At 44.0% G+C, this 15847-nt stretch overlaps 1 protein-coding gene across 9 annotated transcripts in view; it reads left to right on the top strand.

The window, feature by feature from the left end:
* Positions 1-15847, top strand: part of DOCK9 (dedicator of cytokinesis 9) — a 1161971-nt gene that overhangs the window by 942078 nt on the left and 204046 nt on the right. For all 9 annotated transcript variants that reach the window (XM_078657525.1, XM_078657521.1, XM_078657523.1 and 6 more), the window contains exons 40-41: positions 13668-13805; positions 14412-14594. In XM_078657525.1, coding sequence (XP_078513651.1) covers positions 13668-13805; positions 14412-14594 — 321 coding nt within the window. The remainder of the gene's footprint in view (positions 1-13667; positions 13806-14411; positions 14595-15847) is intronic.

Here is a 15847-nt window from a genome sequence, read left to right as displayed (position 1 = left end):
AAAGGATTTACCTATGACACGGCCTGAGAATATAATACCCGAAGTCTCTAGTGCCCCCAGTGCTCCCACTACCAAGTCGGGGGAAGCTCATAATACCGGGCTCAATGAATGTGGGGAGCAGGAGGGGACGGCACTTAGTGATATAGCTCAGAGGGACAATACTGATCTGCCTGCATTGGCAGAGCCTAACGATAATAGTACCGACCTAACCATTACAGCCACGGTTGAAGATAAAATCCCAGGTACACCCAACGGGAAAACTTTTTCTCTTTAACTGTTGAATTGGATCACATTAATGGCAGTGATCCTGATAACACCGAGCTTGATGCTTCTGGGGATGATAGTGACAGCCCCCCCCCCCCCACAACAACAGAGACTCTGAGGAGTGTAGTTAACCGCACCAAGAGAAAGAGCTTTAATGGTTTAGAGAGCAGAAGTTGCCACTCTGATACCAGCCAGCATGAGCATCTTCAATGGGACTATTCCGCCACCTTGCTTGAGGCAGGAGGTGAGGAAGAATGCACAAGTGGGTCTCTGTTCAAGGACACAAAAGCTACTGGCAACAAGATGGATCTTGCCCCCTCTATGGGATTAATCTATGCCACACTTAAATCAATGCAGGTAGTGGCCCATCAGGAGCATAAAAGAGCACAGCTTGGGAATAAGAAAATTCAGGTAGCGATCCGTAAGACAACGAAAATTTGTACAGAAATTGTCGAACGAACCGCTGCCTTGGAGGAGCGTGTGGTGGGTCTAGAGGCCAGGCTAGAGAGTTCTGAGCAGAAAACCTCTGCAAATGATGCTAGAATGGCTGCTATATTGGAAGAATCTGAAAATAGGCAACGAAGAAACAATTCACGATTGCTGGGCGTAGAAGAAAATGCAGAAGGGGATGATATTCGAGGGTTCGTGTTGAAACTATTTAATGTCGCCTTCCCCGAACTATCACATTGGAACTGGGAATCTGAACTTCAGCGGGTACATCGATTCCTGTTGATGCTAAAAAAAAATAATACTGGACCAAATACGAAGCCTCGTGCTATCTTAATTTTCTTTGGGAACTTTTTATTGTGTCAGGCAATATTCGAAAAAGCAAGGCCAGATGCCAAAAGATCGGCCGAGGGACAAACTTTTTATGTACAGTCGGATTTCTGCCACACACCGGTAGAAAGAAGATGGAGGCTTCGTCAAATGATTAGTCCCTTCCAAAATCAGGGTTGTGAAGTATATCTAATGAATCCAGCACGTTTAAAAGTTATCTATCAGGGGAAAGTTAGGTTATTCACCTCAGAGATCCAGGTGCAGAATTATTTGAAGGAACTTAAAGGTGGCTGAAAAAAAAAGTGTTATTTTGTCAAAAGATATTGATATACTGTGTAAGGGGTCTAGCATTTAGGCTTTGTTTTTCGGGCCAGGGGGCGACATGGGAGCACAACAGATTGCAGGGGGCATCACAGGGGTCTGATGACCTTTTTTGCCGTAGTCAGGGGTGGGAGTGGGGGGGGGGGGGTGCTTCCGAACTATATAAAGATAATTTGCACGGGGGGGAAAAATATTATTTTTTGGGGGGGATTCTCGAGATATGTTAGATATGGTTTTCACGTATTTGGATGTGTTTTTAATTTTTGATGGGGAAACTTACAATTGCTTCTATTAACATATGTGGGTTAAATAATCCTGCTAAAAGGCGTCTGATTAATCAGGATCTTCGATTCTTGAAGGCAGATATCAACTACCTCCAAGAGACCCACATAGAAGCTGGTAGAAGCAAGGTAACGAACTTTGATGGGTACCAATTGATCTCATGGACTACACAAGATGTTAGAACTAGAGTTGTGGCAATATTTTCCCAGCGGGGTCTTGCTAATTTTCCAAGATCCTTTGCGGATAAATTTGGTAGATGGGTAATTCTTCAATGTATAATTGATAATAACTCATTTACACTATGTTCGGTCTACGGTCCGGCACTAGATGACCCAGCAATATTCAACTGGTTGAACACAGAACTGGTGGGCTGACCACTACCAATTATCTTCTGTGGGGATCTTAACCACTTGGATGCTAAGATTTAATTTAAACTTGAGCTTCCCGTTTTCTAACCATCCTGAGATAACATATCTGGGGCGGAAGTCCAAAGTTTATAAATCTCTAACCCAATTAAAGGAGCTTCATGGATTAACAGATGTGTGGGCACTATTTGAGGGAGACGACCCTGAGTTCACATACTTCACTGCCCCACACAGAACTCATGCAAGACTGAATTATTTCCTGGTCTCTCAGTGCATGGTCCAGGGTAGTAAAATCTCAAAATTTCTGAGAGTAATGTCTGACCATAACCCTCTGGTATTGGAAATCATCATCAAATGTAAAGCTCAAGCTTCATGTTGGACATTTAATAGGGCTCTGTTAAATGATAACTCTTATACTCAACATATGGAGAGATGGATTCTTAGGTTTATAGAGGAAAACGTGGCCAGTACCAGTATTCAAAATGTATGGGATACTCTCAAAGCCGGGATCAGGGGTGAAACATCTACATTCGGCTGGGAGACCCAAAAAGAGAAAAAAAATAAACTTAATATACTATATGACACATTAGGGAAGGCTGAAACTCATTTGGTTAAGGTTTTATCTGAGGGGGGCGGAACCAGATATTGCACAAACCAGTATTACAATTGCCAAATCTGCTATAACCAAAATCTCACTCACTAAATCAGCCGGTAGATACCTGGCTTGGCGGACGAAACTCTGAGTGTAACAAAAGGGTGGGACATACGCTGGCAGTACGGGCCAGAGAAAAGGAGGCGCAAACACGTATTACTGAGATTTTGGATCCGGATATTGGCTTAGTTAATGACCCAGAAGGTATACTTTCGGTATTTTAAAAGTTTTATCAACAACTATATACTGAAGATATAGAAGATAACTGTGGGATACAAGAAGAGATTGATAGATACCTCAAAAAGAGCAAACTTGAACAACTTACCCCCCAGGACAAAAATGTGTTGGAAGCTCCAATTAGACTGGAGAAAATACAGATAGCTATAGAATCTCTTCCCCCTGGTAAAGCGATTGGAACTGATTTTTTACCAGGTGAATTCTATAAAACATTTCATACTCAACCCCCCTAATATTCGAGATTTTTAATATAGTGCAAGGTGGTGAAGTACCTCCAGATTCCTGGAAGACTGAAAAGATTGTGGTATTCCTGAAAAAAGGCAAACTGGCAACTGACCCTGGGTCATACAGACCTATTACTCTGATCAATAGTGACACGAAAATCTACTCACCATTTTTTCGAGTAGATTGGCATTGGTTATTAAAAAACTGGTTTCTCCGCAACAACATGGCTTTTTCACTAGTCAGGAAAGTATTGATCATATCCGTAGGACAATTGCCCTTTTCGACTACACGAAGGTTGCAGGAGACCCTATGGCATTAATTCTGCTGGATGCAGAAAAGGCATTCAATAGGGTCTCCTGGCCTTTTCCATGGGCTGCCATGGCCACAAATGGTTTAGGAGAAGGATTTATAAAAGCTATTCAAAGTATGTATAAAGATCCAACTGCTAGGATAGCTATGATGGGGGCTTTATCGGGGTCTATCACAATATTACGGTGCACGAGACAAGGGTGCCTGTGCTCCCCTTTACTATTTGCTATCTATATTGACCCTTTAATCAGGAAAATCCAGGAAGACCAAAGAATTCGTCCGGTATGCGCTAAGGGGGGGTCAAAATTCTAGCGTATGGCGATGACTTAGCCTTAATTACACCTGCCCCCTATACTGCCCTGGCTGAACTAAATAGCCTAACTATCCAATTTGGTAAACTCTCCAGTTATCATCTCAAGGAACATAAAACCCAAATTTTAATAAATGAAAAAATTACCCTAGACGACCATCGAATAGTTCAAAGTGCTAGATATCTGGGTATAGAGATTAGCTCGAAAGTAGAAGATGTTATTGATATCAATCTCAAACCATTGATACAAAAGATAAAGCTTGATTCTTACAGAATAAATAACTTACATCTTACTTTATTGGGGAGGAGCAATATAATTTAAATGTTATTTTACCTAAAATTCTTTATTATTTGAGAGCAATCCGCTTGAGATAAGCAAGTCATGGTTTTTAAAGTACAACCAGTTAATCTCATGGTTTTTATGGGCCGGACAACGTCCTTGCAGGGCTCTTTAATATATGACCTTAACCAGTGGCGGCTGGTCCATTAGGGGCATCGGGGTAGCGCCCCACTTGTCAAAATCAACGGCAAACAAAACTGTAATGTTGACACAGGCAGCAAGAAATGTAAGCAGACGCAATTCATTTGTCTGTTTACATTTCCGGCCTGTGCTGCAACTGGCAGCTACATCAGCCTCGGGCGCTCATGCGTCATTTAACAATAGCACAGAGCATGCACCCAGGGGAGAGCAGCAGGAGTCCAGAGAAGTGGACTCCTACTGCGCATTTGCGAGCCAGGGGTGCTTTTGATTTCGCACGGCCACTCCATTGACATTACACTAGGCATGCTGCGCATGCCTAGTGTAGTGCAGGAGTCTGCAGGTAGGCTTCTGATCGGGCGGTGACGTATAGTCACCCCATGCCAGTGAAATGACAGGATTCCGCCCCCAGTCCTCTGATTTGTCACGGAGACGTGATGTGACGCAGGACCCGCCGCCGGCGGAGGATATAGCTGCCTCATTGTGGTAAGTTTAGTTTGTTTTAATGAGTGCACAGCACACTGTAGAGTGTACTAAAATGGTTTGTGTTTGCGTTGGGGGAGGGGGGGTTCTCTAGTATGATTGCTTTCTCCCACCAGCAGCCCGATCATCCCCATACCCACGCTGGCCCCTCCACACTCTGACAGCCCCATCCCCGCCGCTGATGCAGGGTCCCCTCCCTGCGTGTCAGCACGCGCACGCCCACGGTGTGGCTGTTACACCTCTGGACCTCATCTGATTCTGCAGCCGGGCCTGCCCCGGTGCCAGCCGAGCGCACGCTGCCTGACACCCGGGCACACGTGCTCCGAGGAGGAAGGCCGCAGTCGGTAGGCGCTGGCCCCGCTCAGGAATGCATCCCGTGGCCCAGTGGGTGCTGAGTAGTGACCCGGCCTGGCTGCGCGTCTCCTGTGTCGCGGCGCTGGTCCTGGCCACCGTCGTCCTGTGGGCGCTCTTCCTGTCCTGCTCCCTCCGCGGTCCGCAGCTGTCTATTGGACCGGAGCTCAGACAGGTAAGGGGAGGGGGTGAGGGTGGCCTCTGTTGTGCCCTGGCATCCTCCCTCTCAGCCTGTTCACTTACCGAGCCGCCAGACAACTGTTCGAGATAGTTTACCCCGCTCTCCGCACCAGCTGTCCTGCTAAGCCCCCACTCCACCCTCGTTCTTTTTCTGTTTTCAGCCTCCCACTCCCTCTTAGTTTTCTCGACCCCGAACTGATTTGTCTATCATCCATTTCACTCTCTTTCTTCTGTCGTTAATATTTTGTACATTGCTCTGTCTCCCACCCCTCTCTCTTTCTTTTATTCATATTTGCCGTCTCTGTCTCAATGTCACCATTTTTTCTCCTAGTCCATCCAGTTCTCCTTTCTCCTGTCTTTCTCTACCATCCCATGCTGTACCTTATTTTTCACTATCTCTTTAAAATATTTCTTCCTCTGTTCAGGTCTGTGTTTTCCTCTCCATTAAATCTGCTTCATGTTTCACTCCCACGCTCCTGCGCCCCCTTCCCCACGCCTCACCAGTTTTAAATGTCACCAGCCGCCCCTGACCTTAACTAGAGATTGAGGGCGTTGGTCAATTCCAAACTTTTAAATGTATTATTGGGCATCAGCTCTGAAACAAATGGCTGAGCTATTGAAAGGAGAAACTCTGGGATATGGTGAAATATCTATTTATTGCCTAATCTGCGGGGTGGAAGCCAAAGGATTACTTATGCATAATATAGACTATCCCTACTTCAAGAGGGTTAAGTTCAAGGTGTTGGGTGCGTTCAGGGTCTGGACTATTGTCCGGAAAAAGTTCTCGATTGGTCGGATTCATAGATATACTCCCCTCGACAATAATAAGCTACTCCCGGAAATATTTCAGGATGAGTATTTTAAAAACTGGAAACTGAAGTCTCTGTGGGCCCAGCACCGAGACAACCTGTTGGATTCCATCCAAGTTTTGCAAAATACTGCAAATATATGTAGTGGTGGATACTTAAGTGCAGTTGGACCAGCAACAGACTCCTCTTACATTCCCCACCCACAGCTGCTGATGCTGACTGTTGCATCACTGCTGGGTTGAGAAGGTCATCTGAGACAAGTGTAGATCAGCGATTTCCTGCGGAAACCTGACCACATCAGTCTGCTGAAGCTGCTGGCCTTTCACCTGGTCTTGAAGACCTTTCTATTGTCTATCGAGGGGAGGCTGGTGCTAGTTCTCATGCACAACACCACTACTGTGTGGTATTGCACAAGCAGGGTGGGATACTGTCCTGTGTGAAGAGTTGTTATGCCTCTGGAGTTGGCCTTGGGTGTCAGGGCATCTCCCTGACCATGACCCACCTGTAGGATCTTTGAATGCCAGGGTGGACAAGCTCAGCCAGTGGCACCTGGCGTCTCATGTATGACAATTACACCCTGAGGTGGTACAGAGCATGTTCTAACAATGGGAAGAACTCTGGCTAGTGCTTTTTGCTACTATTGAGAATGCTTAATGTTAAAACATTTGCACATTGGAGTGTCCAAGAAGGCTCTCTCTCAGAGATGCCTTTAGGCTTTAGAGGAGAACCGGAACTTCTGAAAACTTTCTACCTTTCTACCCAGTGTTCTGAAGGATATCAGTAATGACTGGGTCTAAGTTAGACTAGTGGCTCCGGAGTAGGCCGGGGGGGGGGGTGTTACCTGGAACTTCTGGATATGAACATCTCTCCTTGGGTCAGGTTAAAGCTTTAGATGGAGAGTCTGTCGCAGCGGGGCAATGTTCTGTACTTAGGCCTGCGTAATCTACACCTGGAGATTAAATGGTGGCAGTTGACTGCGCTCAGTCTGCCTCCTGAGCTTGTGTATGTTATCCTTGCTATGCAGTGTCCCTCTGCAAAGTCTATTTAAGCGAGGATCTGGGACAACTTTGTGGCTTGGTGTGAAGTCTGCAACCCTGACCCATTGTAAGCCACAATGTTGGATGTTATATTGTTTGTTTTGTCTTCAGCCCAGCAAGGGCATGAGTGGGCACCTTTCAGAGTTATTTGTCAGCTCCTTCAGCCTTTGTCCGCTTACCAGAACAACCGTCCTTGTTTCAATCACATGTTATGAATAGGTTTATATAAGGTTTCACATACATGTTCTCTCCCAAACCTTTTGTAATGCCACAGTGGGACCTATGTTTGGCCCCGACTTTTCTCATGTGTACTCTCTTCAAGCCAATGCACAGCTGCTCTTTTCGCCTTTTGACAGTATAGACTTTCTTCTTCGTTGCAATTACTTTAGCTCTTTGTGTGAGCGAGCGCCTGGTATTTTCAGTGCAACTGCCACACACCACCTTTTTAGGTCTCGGCCTAGAGACGCGCTGAAAGCGCGTTCTCGGCAGAGAACTATTGCAATCGTTTCAGTCTCCAAAGCCGACAAAAGGAGACAAGAGCTGGGCACGCGCCCAGCATTCTCAATGGGAGAGGTGCGACAAGAGCTGGCCACGCGCGGATTCGGTCGCGCGCACGCTCACGGCGCCAGCGTCCCCGTGCCGATCACTGCTCTCTTCCTTGCCGGCATCGAGGAGTTTTGCAACTGCCTTCGGATGCAGTAGAAGGCGGGGAGGGGTAAATGCTTTACACAGCGAGACACCACATGGAAGAACGGTTTAAAGTGGAAACAAAAGTAAGAGGAATTCCGTGGAAAACTGGTTCGGGATTTTTTTTTAATATTGTGTTTATACCATTTAGTTCGACGCACCTCGGGTTACAAATCCTCAGAGGCTGTGGGGTGTCTTAACCAGCAAGTTGTGAGATGGGCGGGCTTACTGCTGTTTATTTCACACTTTTTTGATTAAAAAACGGCAAGGTGATCTATCGGTAAAGTAAAAACGCACATATGCACCTATACCATGGAGGGGCAAATGGGGGTGTCAACAATGGGATGCTAACATTGAAACCCATATCTGAATATTATGCATGGCGGCTTATTATTTTTGAGTGTAATTGCATTTGCAGTGACCTTTAGCTGGCGGTGTAATGGCTTCTCAATCCGTGCAGCTTTCTCGACGCCGAGATGCCACAGATTATGATGTGTGGCTGCTCTGGTGAGACTGCAGCTGTGAATCTGAAAAGGATGTAACCGTGCAGAATGGTTCTTTTAAGACGGTCATTAGCGCTGCATAAGTACAAGCCTCGCTCTCGGAGAGCATTTATTCTTCACAGTTCTCTTCCTAGTTTTTGATGGCGCTCTCATTTGCCAAACACTGAATATCAATGAAGGGTTTATTGGAGTACAGTATTCAGCACCAGTGTTTTTAACGGCGTGCTTTGCACACGGCTGCTCATTTTCATGCATATCTGAGGACAGTGAGGGAGTCAATACAGTCTTCTGCTTTTCACGTTCTTCGGGTGAATTGGCGGCTTTGGAAATCGCCTGGTGGGGAGAAGCTGTCTGTGCCCTTGAAGCATATGCAGCCTTCTCTCCATGGGGGGTCTTTCTGCTGACACCGCCTGTTTTTCCCATTCATGGTGCCCCTTCGGTACTGTTGGCCTTTCACACAGCAGGCGATTAGTTCTCTGGGTAACACGAGGCCACAAGAATTTTGTAGCCGTCGTTCAGTGGAAGTACAACAGCAGGACTAGCCTGTGCTCTGCAAACTTGTATCTGTTCGTTTATGTTTTTAACCCATGCGTCCTATCCCCTTTTCTCCCTACAGAAGATCCTCTCGAGTTTGCAGCACGGTAGGGGCAGCACAAAGTGAATGGATTATTCACGTCTGTTGTGACAATTTTAAAACCTACTCTTCGTGTTGCCACTTGGGGTAATCTTTCAAATGTTGCTGAAGCAGAAGTTGGCGCCCCCTTTGATTGGCAGTAGTGGGGTCACGATACGTGTAATACTTGGTATATGGTCATGACATTAACCTATAAAACCTTGGCAAATCCAAACAATAATTCTATATCCTGGCTCATTCGTGATTGCACTCAATGATTTTACCTCACTCAGAACATTATCACTTTACAAAGTGTGGAAAAGAAGGCAGTTGCAAATGGCTGCCAAGTTTGGCATCCACCAGAGCAGAAGGATGAAGTTAATACAACAACCCAAAACAATTGGAGATAGAAAGAAGACTCACTTTGTGTAACAATGAGGTGTTTAACCCATCTTCTTAAATGGCCGCAAAGGCCATAGGGAAGGAAGCAAGAGACGTGCATGAATTCAATCTAACTGTGGCAGTGTTATCTGAGAACAAAGGGAAAGATGAGCACCAGGGAAAGTACGATATCCGATGAACAGATGGCGAGAGCAGCAGAAGGGCCACTGCTAGCTGGCATGGGCAGTAAGAAGGCAACAATTTGGTATGAGATTGGATGGGGAGTGATAATATTTGGAAATCATGGGTTGGAAGAGGGTAGGAGAACAAGAACTGTATTGTTTTCAGCGCCTGTTGTAGTAGCATCCTCTGCGTCTGTGGGTGGCACATAAAGATGGGTGAAAAATATCAAAGGTTTATGCAACTTGTTGTTTTAGTCTCAGTGCTAGAGTTCCATTAGTGTAAACTTGAAGTTGTTAATGATTTGCAATTTTGTGTAATTCGAGATTATTGCACTCTAAATTTAAACACAATTCAATACTTTGAAGTAACTGTAAGGAAAAGGAAAAATATATTTGCCGCATTTATTGTGCTGGCTGTAGTATCACTTGCCGGATCCTATCAGGGTCTCAGAATGGTGCCATGTGGTGTATGCCAGACGTGTTCGTATCAGAACCCAATTTCTCTGGGGCTGTGGCCATCCGTTACACATAAAGAGACCTGAAGTAGGGTGAAGGATGAGTTTAGCCAGCCACATGCTTTAGGAAGCCCATTGGTGATTGAGAATTTCAATTTCCCAAACCAAAGAAAGGGTGCTCTTTTGACAGTTTCATGTTGGTGGTATGTGTGCATGATTTGTTTTTGACATGGTTAACTGTATGATGTATGATACTAAAAAAGTATTCAGCAGTGCCATAGCAATGATTGAATTTGTAAAGCAAACTTCTCATTATTTCATTCTACTGCAGTATTTAAGAGATTTAGTTACTTGCTTTGCCCTTCCCTGCATATCCCGTGGACAGATGGTATAACTGTTTCCTGGATTATCTTCGAGGGGTTCAGCTATATGCTAGAGAGTTGTTAGGTCTCGGCCTAGAGACGCGCTGAAAGCGCGTTCTCGGCAGAGAACTATAGTAATCGTTCTGCCGACAAAACGAGACAAGAGCTGTGCACGCGCCCAGCATTCTCAATGGGAGAGGGAGCGACAAGAGCTGGCCACGCGCGGATTCGGTCGCGCGCACGCTCACGGCGCCAGCGTCCCCGCCGCGCGCCGATCACTGCTCTATTCCTGGCCGGCATCGAGAAGTTTCGCAACGCAGTGAGGGCACTGAGAGAGCTAGGTGCTTGTTCTTTTTGCCTTTTAGTGCTTTTATGTGCAGACTGTAGTAAGATTTGATTATTGCAAGAGTTTCCAAAATGATTTGCATGATTTGTTTCCATGTATTTGTTGTGTCGTTCTTAGCCGCAAATTAAAAACCTGTTTACAAGTTGCTTTCTGTCCTGAGATGCCAGCAGCAGTTTGTCTCCTAGCAAGACTGTGGATGTTCTACATTTTAAAAGCATTCTTAAAATGTGTGACTGGTGCCTGCTGTTGAGAATAGAGAAATAGGCACTCCAATGCTCTCTTTCTTTCCTTTCCCTCCGTCTTTCTCTTGTTCTGTCTGGCGTTCTTTTTTTTCTTTGACACAGCTTCATATATTTCTATGCTTTCTAAAACTATTTCCCCTGTGTCAAACAGCCACTGCAAAATCTTATAGCAATCCGGTTTAATTTGTTTGAGTTAAAAGAAAAGTCAATGAAAAACAAACTATGAAATTTATCAGTCATTTTAGGAATTCTAGCATACCATCTGAAATCTTCGATAACCCTAAAGCCTCAAAATCACAATCCAAATAGGTCTGATAGTTGCTCTTTTACTTGCAAATTATGTGCAGCCGACGGACTTTCATCCACTCTGGCAGATTTGCCAAACAACAGTCTTGTCTGTTTTATTATTCACAGTCCACGACGCGTACAGGACACGTTTGATATATTATGCATATTACGCTCAATTAAGCATATAATTTCATTGTTTTGGTTACAGTATTTGTAATTGTTTATATAATCCAAGCACAGCTGAAACAAGAAACCTCAGCATTTTGTCTGCCCACCACTAATCAGGATGTGCTCTCTACTCCCTGTTCTCTCTCCCCACTTAGTTTCGTATCTGCCTAATACAATTCCTCTTGTTCATTGTATTTCCCTGTTTCTGATAAGTCTTTTTTAAATGTTCTAACTGAATGGCTTATCACCACGCCTGCTAACCATCTCCTTTTATTTTACCTTTTGTACTTGTAGGGACAAATACGAGGTCTAAACCCGTTCTTTAAGGGGACCTATTGAGTGCTTGTCTGATTACCCCCAGATCTAATTTATTCTGAGCTACTCTTACCTGTGTTTCATATACTGTGTCCTATTTATTTGAGCCATAGTTTTGCCTCAGCTTTTTACTTTTATTGCACTGACTGGCCTAATCGTGCCTTTTCCATGGTAATGTAAAAAAAAATTAAAAATCTGGTTTTTCAATGCTGCTTTATTGCCGTCGCACGTATTTATATATTTATTAACATGCCGGTTCTTAGTAAAGTACATGTCAAAGGCTAAGAAAAGTAGGTTATTGCAGTGAACTATATCAATAATGGCAAACCCTTGGCTACAGGACATAAGGATTATTATAGTGTGGGTGCAGAGTGGTGAGTGCAGAGTGGTGAGTGCAGAGTGGTGAGTGCAGAGTGGTGAGTGCAGAGTGGTGAGTGCAGAGTGGTGAGTGCAGAGTGGTGAGTGCAGAGTGGTGAGTGCAGAGTGGTGAGTGCAGAGTGGTGAGTGCAGAGTGGTGAGTGCAGAGTGGTGAGTGCAGAGTGGTGAGTGCAGAGTGGTGAGTGCAGAGTGGTGAGTGCAGAGTGGTGAGTGCAGAGTAGTGAGTGCAGAGTAGTGAGTGCGCCGGGTGAACAGTGTGTGAGCGTGCAGGGTGAACAATTCCAATCCAAACCACATAATTCCATTACACACCACATGCATACACTCCATAACACATGGCTAAAAGACATTGCCATTTACAATGCCATTAGCTCTAACTCATATAAATCCGAGACCTATTGCATTTCCAATGCTTGTTTCTGGGGAAACTGGTGCTGAAGACCAGGGTGGCCTTTTTGCCAAAAGTTGTGACTCCCTTTCTCTTTGGGCAACCCATCACTCTCCCAGTTTTTTTTTGCAACGCCTCTCCCCTCAAAAGCGGAGGAGAGACTCCTCTTCTGGAACCTAAAAGAGCTTTTAGCTTTTACATCGATTGTACCAAAGACTGTTGGGTGGCAATAAGCTTTTTATGATCTCTGGGGCAAAGAATGGTAAGGCAGTACAGAAAAGGACTTAATCAAGAGGGAGAGTTCTTTGCATAAAGTTCTGCTACACATTGGCAGCCAGGTCTGAATGGAAGTGCATTTTTTCCCTTCAGGCCTACAGGACTTTTTGGTCTGAGCCCACTCCAAAGTCCTTCCAACTTGTGAGGTACTGCTTCTGTATCTATTGTAAAGGTAAGGAATCTGTGGTTAGAAGTATCCATCAGAAGAACAAGTTACTTATCGTCTGTAACACTTCCTGGTGGATACTCTGTCTAACTGCAGATTCCTCACTGCCTCTCCCCTCCCTGTTATGTAGAGTGGTCTCATTTTACCATCACAAATGGTACTGAATTCGAGATCTGTACACAGGTACCTCCAATTGTGTTGTTCACAGAATGCAAGGGCATGGAAAGAGTAAAGCAGGAAATTGACAGTGGCGCACACAGGTGGCGCTCATATGCTTCTCCCCTCCGCTACTTTTAAGATGGCACTAACTCAACATAGAGTTGCACAGCACCACTGAACGGTGTGTGGGAGCACTGCTCTAAAAGCGTCCTCATACAGTCTGGCTCCTGAGGATGTTGTAAAGGTCAGTAATCCTTGGTTGCTTAGAGTATCTACCAGAAAGAGTGTTACCCAAGATAAGTAACTAGTTTATGTTGAACAGAGACAATTTGCGTACTACCTATACCACTCGAAAACTGGGGGACCTAGAGGACCACCTCAAAATCAGTTAATATAATGAGCAATTGCCATGCTCAGTGTGGGTGAGGGGTTGATACAGCTGAATATAATATATTCCTATAAAATGCTGTTTCAGTACCTCTATGTTGGTGAAAACCAATAAAGTTTAAACCGAAAAATAGAAAGCAACAGCTGCTAAGATCCTCCAGGCTCATCTGTTATATCCTTGCCATTTGCCATTTTTAACGATGCATTGTCTCCCACTCTTAATAAATGCGTCTTCTTATATAATCCAGTCTGGTTGCTGTACAATCATAATCTTTGCTTTTCCTTTGTTAGAACCAACTGATGGCTGATCACGGACACAACCCACTAATGAAAAAGGTTTTTGATGTGTACCTTTGCTTTCTTCAAAAGAACCAATCTGAAACAGCACTAAAAAATGTTTTCACAGCGTTGCGGTCATTAATATATAAGGTGAGTTAATCAGTGCTTGTTATTTTTGGTACTATTAGCGTCTGGGTTTAAGTGGTTTACTATGTTTTCTTCTATAGCTTATTGTTTGTTTCCTTTGCAGGAAAAAAGGGCTAATATTTTCTTAAATTAAGATATGCCTTCCCTCAGTCCCCGCTGTGACAGCCAGGCCATGTGGCATGGCCTGGTGTGGCAAACTTGAAGAAACAATGCATGAATGGAGGGCTTCACTCATAAGTACAATAAAATAAGGAGAAAATGGTGGGACTATTATGGTCTGGTTGGTGAATGTAATGCATAGGTGCCATATTGCTTATCCCCGGATTGGTGGGGTTGTGTGGCTTTGGGGATCTGATTTCACGCTGAACTATTGCACATCCGTTTGTAAATTAAACAGAATCATTGTTTGTGATACATTGTTGTTGAAAACAATAACATCTTTCTAAAAAAAAAAAAAATATTCCACAATAAATATTATCATTGTTCTGTTGAAGCTTGCACTTTGGTCAGCTCAACACACATGCTCAGAATCTGGAGTATTATTTCAAGGCTTCCCAATATATTATTGTTATGTTGTGCCTAATGTGTACTTGTTATTTCTCTTTCCAGTTTCCTTCTACGTTCTACGAAGGAAGGGCTGACATGTGTGCTGCTCTGTGTTATGAAATACTAAAGTGCTGCAATTCCAAGCTCAGCTCCATTCGCACGGATGCATCACAGTTGCTATATTTCTTAATGAGAAATAACTTTGACTACACTGGAAAGAAATCGTTTGTCCGGACCCACTTGCAGGTTGGTATTCTTCATGTTTAATCCTTTCGTGAGAGGTGGCAATTCTCACTTTCTTTAACATCACCTCCCTCACATGCATTTTTTTTCTTCTGTAAAGATTCCTGTTCAATGGTGGTTTACTTTGCCTCTGAAGCAGTACCACCATTTGTTGGAATTAGGGAAAAGTAATATAAGTAAGAAATACATGAGCAGCTGCATTTATTTTTACAGAGCCGACCTGTTCTGGAAATATTTACACTGGTAAGTTATATATGGGTAAGCTTACATTAAAGACTATAGACCAGATGTACGATTATTCCGTTTTGCGACGACTCTCAATTCGCGATTCGCAAAATGGAATATAGTAATGTGTCTCAGACACATTTAGTGATTTCTAATGGTATCACAAATGACCTGCCTCATCAATATTCATGAAGCAGGTCGCAATTTGCGACCCACTGGGAATGGGCTACTATCACAGGGATGGTGGTCTGCTGTGGACAGTAGACCACCATATCGGTGTTTGCTTTTTAAATAAAGCAACTTTGTTTTTCAAATGCAGCACATTTTCCTTAAAGAAAAACTGGATGCATTTAAAAGAAAGATGAAAAGCAGGCAGCGGTCTGTGGAGCCACTGCTTGCTTTAAAAAATAATTAGCATACATTCACATGGCGACTGGCTTACCACCTACTTAAAGTAGGTGGTAAACTGATTATTTTGTGGTCGCCTTTGCAGTTGCAAAACAATCATGCATCCTCCTGCGACTAGCAAAGGACGCTCTTGGTACGCCCCTTTCTAGTAGTGACTCTTAAACCCTATTTTGCTTGTCTGTAATAGGTTAACGACTCGCAAAATAGGGTTTGTTCATGCTACAACCCTTTTTAGTGGTAGCGAACAGCTCGATTTTTCTTTTGTGACCGCTAAAAATGACCGTACATCTGTCCCCTTGTTTTCAAACTATGATTCTAGAGCTCGGTCTTTCACACAGCTCATACTTCAGCCATTGTCTTTGCACATCACTCACAAGTGGAGCTGATCTTGACTGCTATCGAGGTAGGAATGAAGTCTGAATCAATGGTAATATACCATGAGTGTCAATTTTTGTTGCTTAAGGAAACTGTTTCTTTTGTTAGTAAACCAATTTCATTGCATTTTTAAATCAAGTGACATCATACAGCCATATGTTTACCTTAAAGCCTGGTATTCCCAAGCGCTCATGTTCATGTCCATAGTTAGGCAATGTAGCATTGCCTCAGTCACCATCCCCGTGAGC

This window comes from Lissotriton helveticus, chromosome 8 (genome assembly GCF_964261635.1).
Source record: "Lissotriton helveticus chromosome 8, aLisHel1.1, whole genome shotgun sequence".
Lineage (NCBI taxonomy): Eukaryota > Metazoa > Chordata > Amphibia > Caudata > Salamandridae > Lissotriton > Lissotriton helveticus.
This window is presented reverse-complemented; position numbering and strand designations above follow the sequence as displayed.